This window comes from Eptatretus burgeri, chromosome 17 (genome assembly GCF_056783735.1).
Source record: "Eptatretus burgeri isolate ZD-2024b chromosome 17, Ebu_testis_v1, whole genome shotgun sequence".
NCBI lineage: Eukaryota > Metazoa > Chordata > Myxini > Myxiniformes > Myxinidae > Eptatretus > Eptatretus burgeri.
The window spans coordinates 14,689,253-14,703,649 of record NC_140977.1 but is presented as its reverse complement, the minus strand read 5'-3'; the positions used below and the strand labels follow the sequence as shown (position 1 = coordinate 14,703,649).

Sequence of the window (14,397 nt, the reverse complement as noted above, 5' to 3'; positions counted from 1 at the left end):
TTTGTCTTAATGGGTCTCGAGTCAGAAAGCTTCCCCTATTAATTTGTATGAGGTTTTTTTGTCCTAATGGGTCTCGAGTCAGAGAGCTCTCCCGATACATTTGTTTGGCAGAAAAGGGGTATCTTAAAAAAATACAAAGATTCAAATGTTTTATTTTTAAATATTTTAGATGGGGATTATTGTGCAAGGAAAATTAAACAATTGAAGGAATTTGAGAATGAACAAATCTTTATAGGTTCAATGAGTGAGCTAAACAATATGCATTGGTTATTTGAAAAAGAGTGTCCCGAGGCTTACATGTTTCAGATATTTCTTGAGAATCACCATTAACAAACCACATTACTGCTTTACGACTTGAACAAATCGTTATCTTATTGCATTGGTTATTTGAAAAGGGTGCCCCGAGGTTAAAATAAAAGGTGAGACAAATAAATATACCTTGGGATAAAAAGGGGGTTTACTTTTTAGGGAAAAAAAAATATGAGTCGCTGAAAATCCCCCATTCACTTACATGGGAAAAAGTGAGCCAGAATCAGTGTATTCACCCAACTACCATGTGCTCGTTGATGGTTGCTGGAGTATGATCCAGAAATGCAGTGTCTTCAGGAGTGCTCAGTTCCTCAATACTGACCACAGGCTTGTTGTAGCAACTCTGAAGTTGCAGATTAAATCCAGGAGAATGGAACCATCCCAGCCTCGGCTCGATGTTGGCAAGCTCAAGGATGAGAAGGTAGCCGAGGAGTTTGCGAACAGGCTGAGTGGGGATTTGGGGGGGTCTGCATGCATTGGCGGATCCTGAAGAGTTGTGGAGTGCCTTCAAGACCACCATCTTTATGTTGCCGTAAGATGTCTTGGAACTGATCAAAGGGCGAAAAAGAATTTTGTCTCTCAAGGGACACTGGATACCATTAACCAGAGTCACAAGGCCAGGCTGAATGGCAAAGCTGAGCTGTTCAGGGAGCTAAGGCATAAAACTACACGTGCACTTAGGGTGGACAAGGAGGCCTATGTGCGAGGAATCTATGAGGAGTTAGAGCATCACCTGTGGTCAAGTGATTCTCATCCTACTTACAGGGAAATTCGTGCATTGCGTTTCTCCAAGCCCATCCCTCGGTGTACTGCAGTGAGAGCAGAGGGTGGTGGGCTCTTGACAGAGGAGTCCAAAGGGAAGGCCCGCTGGGCCGGTTACTTTCAGCGGCTGTACCAGGCTGATCCACCAACTGTCAAGTTGAATGTCAGGGGTGGAACTATCCCTATTGCTGACCCTCCAGTCAACTGTGGTCCACCTACGTTTGGGGAAACAGAGTGGTGAACCGGATGAAATGGGAAAAAGCTCCTGGGATCTATGGTGTCCATGCTGAACTTCTCAAGGCTGGTGAAAATGCTGTATCCGTGTCATTGCATGCAGTTCTGTGCTCTGCCTGGAACACAGGCATCATTCCAACTGACTGGAAGAGGAGCCTTGTTCCTCTCTGGGAAGGGAAGGGTGATCGCCAAGACCGCAACAGCTACCGAGCGGTGCCGGACAATGGTGCCGGACAGTGCCGGACAAGGTCTTTGCCCGGATAATTATTGATAGGGTTCACCACCATCTGCTTGAGCACCACCATCCAGAGCAGTCTGGTTTTACACCAAAGAGGTCAATGATTGACGGTATCCTTGCTCTTGAGGTCCTCACCAAACGCAGACGAGAGTTTTGTCAGGGGCTGCTTGCAGCCTATGTTAATCTCTGTAAAGCGTTTGATTCAGTGAATCGGGATGACCTCTGGAGGATTCTTGGTCTTCATGGGGTGCCAACAAAAACTGATCAATCTGATGTCTGAACGAAACTCTGGGACTGAGAGTGCTGTGAGACGTGGTGATACCATCTCTGACTTATTTCCGGTTGTAACTGGAGTTCGTCAGGAGGTGTGTACTGGCCTGCACAATTTTCAGCACTTGTATGGACTGGATTCTGGGGAGGTCGTCGGAGAGATGAAGTTGCGGTGCATTGTTTGGGAATGTCAAGATCTCTGACCTTGATTTCGCAGATGATGCAGTCATCTTTGTGGAAACACAAGATATCCTTTTGGGGTGTTCGAGGTGCTGAATGGAGTCGGAGCCACAGGGATTACGTGTTTCCTGGGTCAAATCTAATATCCAGCCTTTCAATGACATCTTGGATGCTGTTATCTTGTCCGGACCTGTTTCTGGTGAGGATGTTGAGGTCACGAGGAAATTCACTCTCTCTCTCTTTCGAGTGCAGCCTTATGGCTGCTGGTTGCATAATTGGTTGGGACGCGGCTATGCCGCTGATGCAGCGTCTAAGCCGCTGACCCAAACCAGCAACAAAAATGATGAAGTCATCAGGAGGAACCTGGATAGGATTGTCATTTCAGCTGCTGCTCCTCTTCCCTCAAACCCATCCAAGCACAGCCAAATGAGCCTTATTCAAAAAAAAATAATTTTTTTTTTTAATCAAATAATCCCAAAGGAACCCAGCTCAAAAAATTCAATAATTTTGGCTTCCAGACCATGAGTCCCATAAAGTTGAAATTTAAAATATACATTCCCTATCACGACTACATCATAATTTTGAAGTTCCACTTCAATTGATATCGTAGCTCAAGAGAAAACATGATTTAATTTTTTCCTTAAACCCAAATATGGCTGTCAAACCAGGTGACTTTTCAATTATTCCTCAACAAATTTGTACAAGCATGCCTTGGGGAACATTTGTGTGAAGTTTCCCCTCGATCTGTCCAGCCCTTCTGGAGAAGAATTTTATGTTTTAGGGTAAATCCAATATTACTGCCAAACCATGTGACCTCTGACATCATATTTGTGAAACTTTTGCTCCTCATGGAAAGGCGGTCATTTGTGAAATGTTTCACCTCGACCTGTTCAGCTCTTTCAAAGATTTATGAAGGTTTTAAAAACAGTTTTTTTGAAAACAATATGGCTGACAAATCACATGACCGATTATGTCATCAAAAAAGTTTGTGTGGACCATTTTATCCCAAGATGACCCTCAACAATTTTCATCCTGATTGGATGTAGCATTCTCCATATGCAATTATGATGTCATAATGAAGGCACTGATGATAACACCTCGCAAGCACTCATGGTGAATGAGTATGACAAGTCTCAATTCTTTCCATGGTGTGGTTTCATAGATGCAGAGGTACAAAGTTTTTCCATTTTTCCAATCTAGCTGCCATAGCACTTGACTTATGACATAATTATCATGAGAACATTCTACCCGAATGCCCACACGTATGGTGAAAATTTCGTCTCAATCCAAAAAGTGTTTGCGGAGAAAAATACGAAAGTTCTGTGTGGACAAACAAAATCAGACAGACAGACAGAGACACAGACAGAGACAGACACAAATTGCAATATCCTCTCGTTTGGTGAGGGTAATAAATATTGTATTAAATCATCAACTCAAGTTCTTCCACAACGAGAAAAAATATAACATTTCCCCATGGGAACAACGTCGTATCAAAGGATTACGATATCAAAGCATAACAGTCAGAAGAAACTGCCTCGATGTTACGAGATGCTTCTGACGCGACCACAACTTCAGTGGAAATTTCACCACGAGCAAAAATCACAACAAACAAAAGAGAGAAGCCAAGAAAAAAATGTAGAGAACCCAAAATACAGAAAGTTTTCTCCCAAACCTGCATTGATTGGCAAATTAACCACAGCTGTGATCAAACATGTGACTTGTTGTTTTGTCTCAAAAGTCAACCTCGTGGAAAACTAAATGAGAAAGAGTGGCACATTAACAGATTGGCAAATTCAGAGAATAGAAAGAATAAATTAAAGCTTAAACATGTGACCATATGATATGGGGAATGGAAAGGATCAAATGTCAGCAAGGGGAGAAAAGCTCAGGAGTGGGTTTGGAAAAATCATCTGTTGAGAAATTGAATTGAAGTACTAAACCTGCAAGATACCCGGGAAGTATGTACACACGTCGTTGGGCTACCTCGTCTCAGCTCAAATCTTGACACTAATATGGAATAGGCAAAGCCTAGAAGGGAACGCAGAATTCTTCTTTCATTCGATGCTGCAATTTCTGGTTACTTCGGCCTGGATTCGGGATCAGCGATCAAATAATGTAAATCATGATTAAAAATTATTTTTTGATGATGCGGGAGATATCTTTATAAAAGTTCCGGAAAGAGTTTCAAAATCACTCCCGGTAATGTTAAATACTAAATAAACACTTCCTGTCATGGAAAAAAATCACTTTCGGAAGTATAAAATTAACTTTGGGGAAAAAATAATTGAATGAATAAATAAATAAACACTTCCGGTCATGAATGAAAGAAATTAAAAGTTCCGGAAAGAGTTTCAAAATCACTCCCAGGAATGTTAAATATTAAACAAGTCTGAAGACGACGATGGGTCACGAGCGGTATTTGACGATGTAGATTGTTTCAGAAGTCAAGGATGAGACAATGTGATAATGTTTGACCAAGTTATAAAAATGATCAACATGATGTGGTACGAGTGATGGGTTATTAGCTGCAAAATGTCGAAAACCCGGTTTCGTTCAACAACTTTCAAAATTTGACCTTTGCATAACATTTAAAGGTCACAAAACAATGTTGTGGACATTAAAATAAGGAAACAGGATAGGTGCTATAGCTTATTGGAGTTAGTTCCTCAAAGAAGGTCGAAAACCCCGTTCAATTCCCACAACTTTGAAAATTTGACCTTTGTGACCTTTAAAGGTCAAAGGTCAAGGATTATGACCGTTGGTGCAAAACTTCCTCTGGAACATTCCAAGAACAATATAACGTCATATAGGCTATATGGCATTTCACACTCATCAGATTATCCATACTTTGATTAATTCAGTGTAAAAGCTAGAAGGGGAACACTCGGTAGAGTGCAAAACCTCCGCCACCAATACTGTTGGGTCACTTAAGTGAATCTGATATCCTATTCATTGCAGGTCAAAATGGATCAGACTCTACTGAACCACGATTGGATAAACTAAACTGGATCGACGCGCATGTAGAAATGCCAAATAAAATTAAAAAAAAATCGAAATTTTTTTGAAAAAAAAGTTGCAATTTTTTTTTTCTCTAACAATTTTTTTTTTGGGGGGGGTGTTGGAAATCACTTAAAACATGTAGAAATGCAAAAAAAAAATTCAAATATTTTTCAAATAAAATCGAATTTTTTTTTGGACGAAGTCCACAATCTAATGGCATGATCCTTGGACCATACCTAATCCCCCCACCAAGTTTCATCTAAATCCGTCCAGGAGTTTTTCCGTAATACTGTTCACAAACAAACAAACAAACAAGCAAGCAGTCATAGACTGGTACTGACGAAATCATCAACTTGACCTCTGACCTTGTCTGATGAAAGCTGTCTCTCGAGAAGGTAGCGAAGCAAACCAGAAGTTTCTACGATGATTCTGTACCAAACCATCATAAATCAAATGTTTGACCTCACTGTGACCTTGACGTTTGACCGATTTTGACCAAAATCTAATCAGCGCTAGCCACCACCCTCCTGAATCACGTGGTGTAATTTGACATTGGTGGCTTCTTCCGTTCTCGAGTTATAATTTTTTTCATGTTTGACCTCACTGTGACCTTGACCTTTGACAGACTTTGACCAAAATCTAATCAGAGCGAGCCATCACCCTCCTGAATCACGTGGTCTAATTTGACATTGGTGCCTTCTTCCGTTCGATTTATAACTTTTTTTTGGATGTTTGACCTCACTGTGACCTTGACCTTCGACCGATTTTGACCAAAATCTAATCAGCAGTAGCCATCACCCTCCAGAATCACGTGGTGTAATTTGACATTGGTAGCTTCTTCCGTTCTCAAGTTATCGTGCCTACAAACAAACAAACAAACAAACAAACAGAAACGGAACTGATCAATGTACTTACGAAATCTTTAGATTTCGTAAGTAACAAAAAAACAGAAAGGGGTGAAAACAGTAACCTCCGATCTTCGATGGCGGAGGTTAATTACTATTTCTCACGACATACGATCAAATTTCAGTGCTTTTCACACCAGCAATCTCATAACTCATAATCACAGAACACCATCGTCTGCTATTTATTAATCTACCTACAAACTCACAGCAACATAATTTGGACGGCTGTTTCTTGCTATCGCATGAGCGTTTTTGAATCGATGCTTCGGTTTATGCACTGTTTGTTCATTCATTCATTTTCGTTGTCATTTTTCCTGCTTCCGATGTTCCAGGTTCTGCCTCTCCAGTTTTCTTCTTTGCCATTGCGTGCTGGTGATTTTCAATTTCCTGGTGCTTTTGAACATTACACTTCTTGAAGTTGGTGCACCCAGGGTGAAACACATTTTGCTTCCTTCCTGACTCCGATCCCCCCAAATCCTCCCTGCACACCTTGAAGAACATCAAGTCCCAATCTTCCTCAACCAAGCCACAGAAATCCTCGCTCTCTCCCAATCCGGTCGACACTTCCTCATCCATTTCTCAAGTTCGAATTCCTATTTGACCTGCTTCCTCTTTTCTGCTCATTTCTTTTTCAGATTCAATACATTTTGTACATAACACCATATGATGGAAACCTCAGTACACTTCTTCTCTGAGATGGAGTCTCAGCACCATCTGATCAAATGGGTCGTTCCAGTCTCTCCTAAAATTAGACAGCTCAGAAGAAATCGTGCACAATACAATGATATCTGACACTATATCCATGCGTTCACATAACTGGTACACAGGTGCTCATGCATGGTGAAAAAAAGACAACACAAAACTAAATTTGTACTTCAAAAATGCGAACACAGTTCAAAAGTGTACTCCGACCACAACAGAGGCTTGTGATGGAAGGTTTTCTCAACTAATGTCGGTAAGTAATGCTCTCCATGATGATTATGCAAACTGATACACGGGGATTTCATAATTGAAGTGCACAAAATCAAGTTTAAAAATTATGACATCATAACTTAAGATTTAACAAAAATAGATCCAAGAAGAACACATGAGCAAAGAGGAAGAAGAGGTGGTTTCTCAGCTAGTTTTTTTTCGTTCATCCAAAACCATTTCTGCAGATACTCAGTGGAGAATCAAATTTTTATAAATTGGATGAATCGCCGTTCATTGCACAGTTGCACCACATGCATGCTCGAGGGAGATCTCGCATGCGGCCAACAATGTGATGCGTGCACGCTGCAAGCGCGGCCTTGCTTCTATATCAAAGTTCTATTCTGTTTTGTTGGAGCAAGCCAGTGCATGGCCGAAGAGCGGGAAATACACCACACCTCTCATAAGTAAGCATTGCATATCTTGAAGATTTTGATACAAATGGCCATGTGGGCCACCAAGGCTGGAGTTTTTAGTGGCCCAACAAAGCTTATGGTGGACATTGGCACTAGGGCCAACACTTATTTCAAACCGTGGATAGCATTAGTTGATGGACATTTATGATCCCATGGTGTCTTTCACAAAGAGTCGGCGAGTTTATCCCAGAACCATAAGCATTTTTTTTTAATCCGAATCAAACCTGCATCAGGAACAAACCCAGACTTTGAACAATGCTACAAATCAAGAGCCAAGTGTTGCACACAAAACGAAGATTGAAGTTCCTGAGTTCCTCCAAAGAACCAGCGTTCCATCTACGCTGTTGTTGATGATTCACCAATAAGTAATGAAACCAGTCCAGCGGCTGAGGTGAGGTTGGAGCATTGGAGTTTTCATACTTCTGCTCCCTCAAAATGGCTGTAGCTGTTGAAGAGTTCAGATAGAGCTGGAAACAGCAAAGGACGTATCTTGTATGGCATATCTTGGTTGATTTATTCGGCTTTCTTTGACGAGAATAGCTGAGTATTGACTAACTATCTCATCCGAGTTGCAGCTGGGAATGATTGCCAAGGTGTGAGCCAATTGGGTGTTTCCTCCAATGACAGGTGAGAGATGTTATTTGGGCTTTTCACACAAGTGAATTGTAACTGACTCGGACTCCCAAACAACAGCATGAGAGCACCGGAGACCAATTGTCTCCCAAGACACCGAGCAGAGGCGAATGTGCATGCCTGAATAATCGACCATCATGCAACGGTTTTACTAATTCCACACCATGTGGCCATTTCATCGTGTGCAGTTGTCCTCACGAGAGAAATTGTCTTTCACTGGAGTATCGACCCATGGCTCAAAATACAGAGTAACTCGGTTAAAAGTTCAGAATCAGACTGGGTCACTCGAACCTGGACACGCTGCTTCTGCTCTCCCAACTCAGGCTCCATCCATTGGGACCTTACTCTGTCCAGAGTGTTGGTCCAAGCAGTCTTCTTGGCTATTGGGCACAACCCTGGACAGGTCGCCACTCCGACGAAGGATACCAGCAGGCTGGTACTCATTTTGCCGACTTCAGAAGGATGACAGGCTGTCAACCCCACCTGATATCAATTCAACAGCAAAGCAGGATGTGAACTCAGGACCCAAGGATCCAAAGCCCACCACTCCAGCCATGAAGCCAACACAAGGCAATAACTCAGAATGGAGGTCCTCAATGTCACACAAGAGATCATGGTCATCTCTCCAGACATATCTCGAGCTTCATACCCAGCCTGGCACACCACATTGCTCTTCAAACTCTCTGCCTATGGAATCCAAGGTCACCTCCACACACGGCTTACTGACTTCCTCTGCTGTCGTAGCAAACACGTGCCTCCCGACAGAATCCTTTAACTCCTCTCTCTGTCAAGGGTGGAGTGCCCCAAGGCAGTGTGTTGGGCCCAGTCCTGTTCTTCACCAACATTCTCTCTGACTCTCCAGAAAATACTCATTATCTGTTTGCTGATGACTTCACCCAATACCTTGGCATCTTTCAGAGAGAAAAGTAGCAGCCTCTTCCCTCTCTTCAGACATTGATCGAATCACAAGCTGCTAAAAGATGTGGAACATGTCCTTGAATTCTGGCAAATCTCACTTGGAAAAAGGGATTGCATTCCAAAACAATCCCTTTTTCCAGTCATTCTGATTTTTTCCCCTTCTCTCTCACTTCTTTACATTTGTTCGTTGGTTGTTTTGTTACTTTTCTGTTTCATCCCGGCTTTCAACTTCCTCTTCTTCTGGTGTTTCATTTAACTTGTGTGCATCTTGTTCACACCGATGTGTCCTTCTACCCTGCTGTTGTTTCCCCCTTTCCATTCAGCTATTGGTATTTCACGAGCCTCTATCATATGTGTACAAAAATAGTAAAAGATTTCAAACTAAACAAACACAGATCCCATCAGAAGTGAAGATCATATAACTCACGATTCAGCTGGTCACTTTGCTCCTCTTCCAGACCAAAGGAGTGTACATCCTCAATTTTTATCTGTAGAATGTCAGGAAATCCTTCCAGCTCTTCAACCTTCATTTCACACCCGAGCACAGTCGGCTGTTCCGATTCCGGCTGCACACGACAGGAATCCTTCCATCAGCCAACGAGAGAGTACAGTACAGGGTGGGTGATCCTTTAAAGAGGCAGTAAACAAACCACTCTTCCTGATGTTTGCTCCACCATGAGTACCTTGATCCCACACAGTACCTACATATGAACTACCTCTGTACTTGAGACCTTATCCTTTGTCTGAATCAGTTACGGCATCTCACACAAACGCGCACCATTTGACACCCCCCCTCCCGCCCCCCCCCAAAATATATTGTACATGTTGCAGGTTCTTAAGCCAATTCTGTCATTGTATTCCATGTTGAGATAAATTTTTATTTGGTTACATATAAAACGTACAAATGTTTTGATATTGATATAAAATCTGAGCCTGTTCAGCAGTTTTGGAACTAGATGGTATTCATGGAATACTTAAGGGACTGTCACACCTTGACGTTTTAGCCAGCATATGGCAACGTATCAAAAGTATGTAAAACGCTGGCGTACGCTGAACTATTGATGATTTTTTTTTTAAGTTTTTGGCGCATTCATAACGAGTTGGACGTATGCATAACGTATTAATAACGTACACAGAACGTTTCGATAACTTAGAGATAACTTATACCAACGAATGCTTTGCGTGTTGTCGAGCGTTCACAACGTATGCCCAACGATAGTCTAACGTCTGCATAGCGCGGCAGCGTATCGCCGACGCTCACGTGGCGTAGCCTAGTAAAAGGCTGCCGCTCGACGATTCAAATCATATCCGCACTAGACATCGAAGTGTCAAGGCGCTGTCACACCTTGACGTTTGAGGCAGCCTTAGCCGACGTATGAAAAATTTGCCGAATACATTATGGGTAAGTTTTGTATACGTTAAGAGCACGCTGAAATACATCGTAGTACGCCGAGCACGTCGACAAATTTTAAGCACGCTCAAAATTTTTTGACGTATGCCAGCGTGTGACTCACACGTTCCGCATACGCTGGCCATAAGTTGTAGGCACGTTATGCGATCGTTGACACACGTTACTTGTAAGTTACTCATAAGTCGAAACACGTCGAGGTAATGTTTAGCGTACCCGAAACTTATTTCTAACCTATGAGTAACGTGCTTTGAACCTATGTGTAACGTATCTCCAACGCACATTGACGTATTTGATTGACGTCTTCTGGACGACCACAGAACTTACTGAACGTGTTTCTAACTTACAGCTACTGTATAATGGCGTATTGGCAGTGTTTAGGAGAATTGGTATATAAAAATGGGCTTCACAGGAGGAATCCGTCAGTGTTTCAGACTCCATGGTGAGTACATGTCCATGTCAGTCGTATCAGTAGTAGTAGTAGTAGGTGAGCGTGTCATTAGTAGTAGTAGTAGTAGTAGTAGTAGTAGTAGTAGGTCCATGTCAGTAGTAGTAGGTGAGTGTGATGGGGAGGGTGTGGGTGATGATGGATCGTCCTTGCGTCCGCGTCCACGGCCACGGCTAGGAGACTTCTTTGCAGCATTCTTCGGCTTTATTTTTTAACGCTGAACTATTGATGTTTTTTTAAAGTTTTTGGCGTATTCATAACGAGTTGGACAAATGCATAATGTATGAGTAACGTTCACAGAACGTTTCGATAACTTGTACCAACGAATGCTTTGCGTGTTGGCGGCGTTCACAACGTATGCCCAACGATAGTCTAACATATGCATAGCTTGCGGCAGCGTATCGTAGGCGATTCATAGCTGCTGCTCAACGATTTAAATCATAACCGCACTAGAAATCGAAGTGTCAACATCACCGTCATGCCGAAGAGAGAGAGAAAAAAAATAACATGGAATCTGGAACACTGATGGGTTCCTCCTGTGAAGCCCATTTTTATATACCAATTCCCCTAAACGCCGCCAATACGCCATTATACGGTAGCTGTAAGTTAGAAATACGTTTAGCAAGTTCTGTGGTCGTCCGGATGACGTCAAATATGTCTACATACGTCAATATGCGTTGGGGATACGTTACACGTAGGTTCAAAGCACGTTACTCATAGGTTAGAAATAAGTTTCGGGTACGTTAAACATTACCTCGACGTGTTTCAACTTATGAGTTACTTACAAGTAACGTGTTTCGACAATCGCGTAATGTGCCTACAACACGTTACTCATAGGTTAGAAATAAGTTTCGGGTATGCTAAACATTACCTCGACGTGTTTCGACTGATGAGCAACTTACAAATAACGTGTGTCGACGTGTGTCAACGATCGCGTAATGTGCCTTCAACTTATGGCCAGCGTATGCGGAACGTGTGAGTCATACGCTGGCATACGTCAAAAAAATTTGAGCCTGTTAAAATTTGTCGACGACCTCGGCGTACTACGACGTATGCCAACGTGCTTCAGTGAGCTCTTCACGAATACAACATTTACCCATAACATATTCGACGTGTGCAGCGTATTCGGCAAATTTTTCATACGTCGGCATATGCTGGCTAAATCGTCAAGGTGTGACAGCCCCTTTTCCCAGCACAGTTAACGGTTTTGGAAATACTAGTGCGGGCCGGTAGGGGCGGGCCCGTAGGAGCGTGCCCGTAGGTAAGTGCCAGTATGTACAGCCCTCTCTCTCTCGCCCCCTCTCTCTCCCCCCCGTCTCGCCCTTCCTCTTTCCCCCCTCCTCTCTCCCCCCTCTCTTGCCCCCCCTAGTCTCGCCCTTCCTCTCTCCCCCTCCTCTCTCGCCCCCACTCTCATCCCCCTAGTCTCGCCCTTCCTCTCTCCCCCTCCTCTCTCGCCCCCACTCTCATCCCCCCTCTCCCGTCCCCCTCTCTCACAGATATTGGTCGGCAGATAAATGGCCGTAACTTGGGAAGCGCTCATGCGATTGATATCAAACCTCGAAAAGGCACCTCCGCGGGGCCCCGGAAATATTCCTGGCAAGTTTCAATCCGATCGGAACGGCGGTCGTCGAGAAACGGCGGTCGCAGACAGACAGACACACACAGAGATTGCTGTTATTATAGATAGACAAGTACGTGCCCGTAAAAAATAAAAAATAAAAAAAAAAGAATAAATAAATATTCCATCCGCGAGCAAGAAACAACAACCACATAGGCCGTTTCTTCGCTCTCGCGTGCCCGTATGTGCATGGTGCAGAAGTTCGCATATCACAATTACAATGATTTGCAATTTAGGTTTTAATGGCCAATTATTCAATTAGCGCCAACATATTATACCTTTTCGCAATGTCGTCGCAAGGAAAAACAAAAAGAGAAGAGAGAAAAAAAATTACTTCCTGGTTTGGAGCATACCAGCACTCTGATGTTACCGAAATTTATGCACCGTCTAATATGAAAACGATCATAACTTGGGGCATTGTGTTTATCTATAAATGCGCATAAGAAATCGAGAAATAATTAGAATACACGAAGTCATCATTATCTGGAAACCCGTACGTTGTAACCCGTAATGGGGAACGCGGCTGAGCTTCCCTTCCCCATCGGCCACGCCCACGCAATGTGTCTGGTTTGGTAAATAAATGGCCATAACTTGGGAAGAACTTGTCCGATTAATATCAAACCTTGAAAAGGCACATCCTCAGGTCACCAGCAATATACCTGGCAAGTTTCAATTAGATGGAACCAGTGGTTGTCGAGAAACAGTGGTCACACACACACACACACACACACACACACACACACACACACACACACACACACACACACACACACACACACACACACACACACACACACACACACACACACACACACACACAGCTGGAATTATAGATAGATAGAGGTGCAACGTTTTTTGTTTTTTCCAAGACGACACCTGTACCACATGACCTATGACATCATGATAATCATTAAGATATTTTACAGAAGGAGGCGCTCCAATGGTGAAAATTTTGTGTCCATCAGACCAACAGTTGCTGAGAAAACAAATTCATAAACATTGAATAAGTGTTGTACTTGTCAAATTATGATGTCATAATGAAGGGGGGAGGGTGTGGGTGACGGTGAGAGTGAGGGTGTGAGGACAACAAAGTAGATCCACCCTTTACCTTCTCACACGATTCGTCCTCCTGACGAGTTTGGTTAAGATTTGATAATTAACTTCCGAACACATCGACCACAGACACGCAGAGACACAAACACTAAATTGCGTAGTTTAAATTACGACAGGGAGTCCACTGTTCCACCATTGTGTTGCATGAGGTCCACAAATGAATAAAGCCGCCATTGGTCACGTGATGGCCAGAAAAACATGAACATCGCGGGTCACATCACGTGGTAACACCGATCGCTGGTATCGAGTTAAGAAACATGTTATAATCACTAATTTATTGCTACTCACGAGGTTTAACAACAAGAAATCTTCACCACACTTCCTCCCCTCACAACTCGCTTCAAGAAATGTTTCTTTCCCTGTTTGTGTCTCAAGAACACGAATCGACGCTTGACAAACACACAGCTCTTCTTCTTCTTCTCTGTCCTGTTTTACGTGACATCTCTCCAATCCCTCCCGATTATTATCTCATCCCCACTAACCTGAATTACCAGAGCGTTTCTTACAGTTTAGAATCTTCTTAAAAATCATTCCCCACAAAAATATCTAACGGTGAAAAACCAAGGAAAAGAAGGTTCCACAAGCCAAGCTGGAAGATACACCCCCGGTGGGATTTTGAGAGAAAACGGGACAGACGATCGGCCATGGGCTTGATAGGGCCACCGTGCACCCCCCCCCCTCCGAACAAAACTATGTTTTTTTGAAGTGTCTGGAGATGCTGAATAAGAATTTGAATGTTAACATTGAAAATATTGGGATGCACTACCTGTTTCAGCCTCATGAGAAGGGGAACCCTCAAAAATTAATTTTCGTCATTTGTGCCAAAAGCGATTTCCGTACCCAATCAGAATGGCTTCTCGACGACTCATTACACTGTTATACTACACATATTATGGCTTATATGAAACATGATCTCATGTTGTTCCATGTATGTGTCTAAAATTAATATATCCAAGAGCTTATATAACACGTTGAT

The 14,397-nt window shown here is 42.8% G+C and overlaps 1 protein-coding gene across 2 annotated transcripts in view; it reads right to left on the bottom strand.

The window, feature by feature from the left end:
* The window catches only part of LOC147009372 (uncharacterized), a 37,991-nt gene extending 24,046 nt beyond the window's left edge, over nt 1-13,945 (bottom strand). The window contains exons 1-2 of one of the 2 annotated variants that reach the window (XM_085861956.1): nt 13,710-13,945; nt 9,262-9,400 (exon numbers count right to left, since the gene is read on the bottom strand). In XM_085861956.1, coding sequence (XP_085718082.1) covers nt 9,262-9,364 — 103 coding nt within the window. In that variant the 5' untranslated portion in view covers nt 9,365-9,400; nt 13,710-13,945. Of the gene's footprint in view, nt 1-9,261; nt 9,401-13,416; nt 13,640-13,709 lie in introns of those variants that run through there. The other variant, XM_085861957.1, reaches the window with a different exon arrangement.
* Between the last annotated feature and the right edge of the window lie 452 nt (nt 13,946-14,397).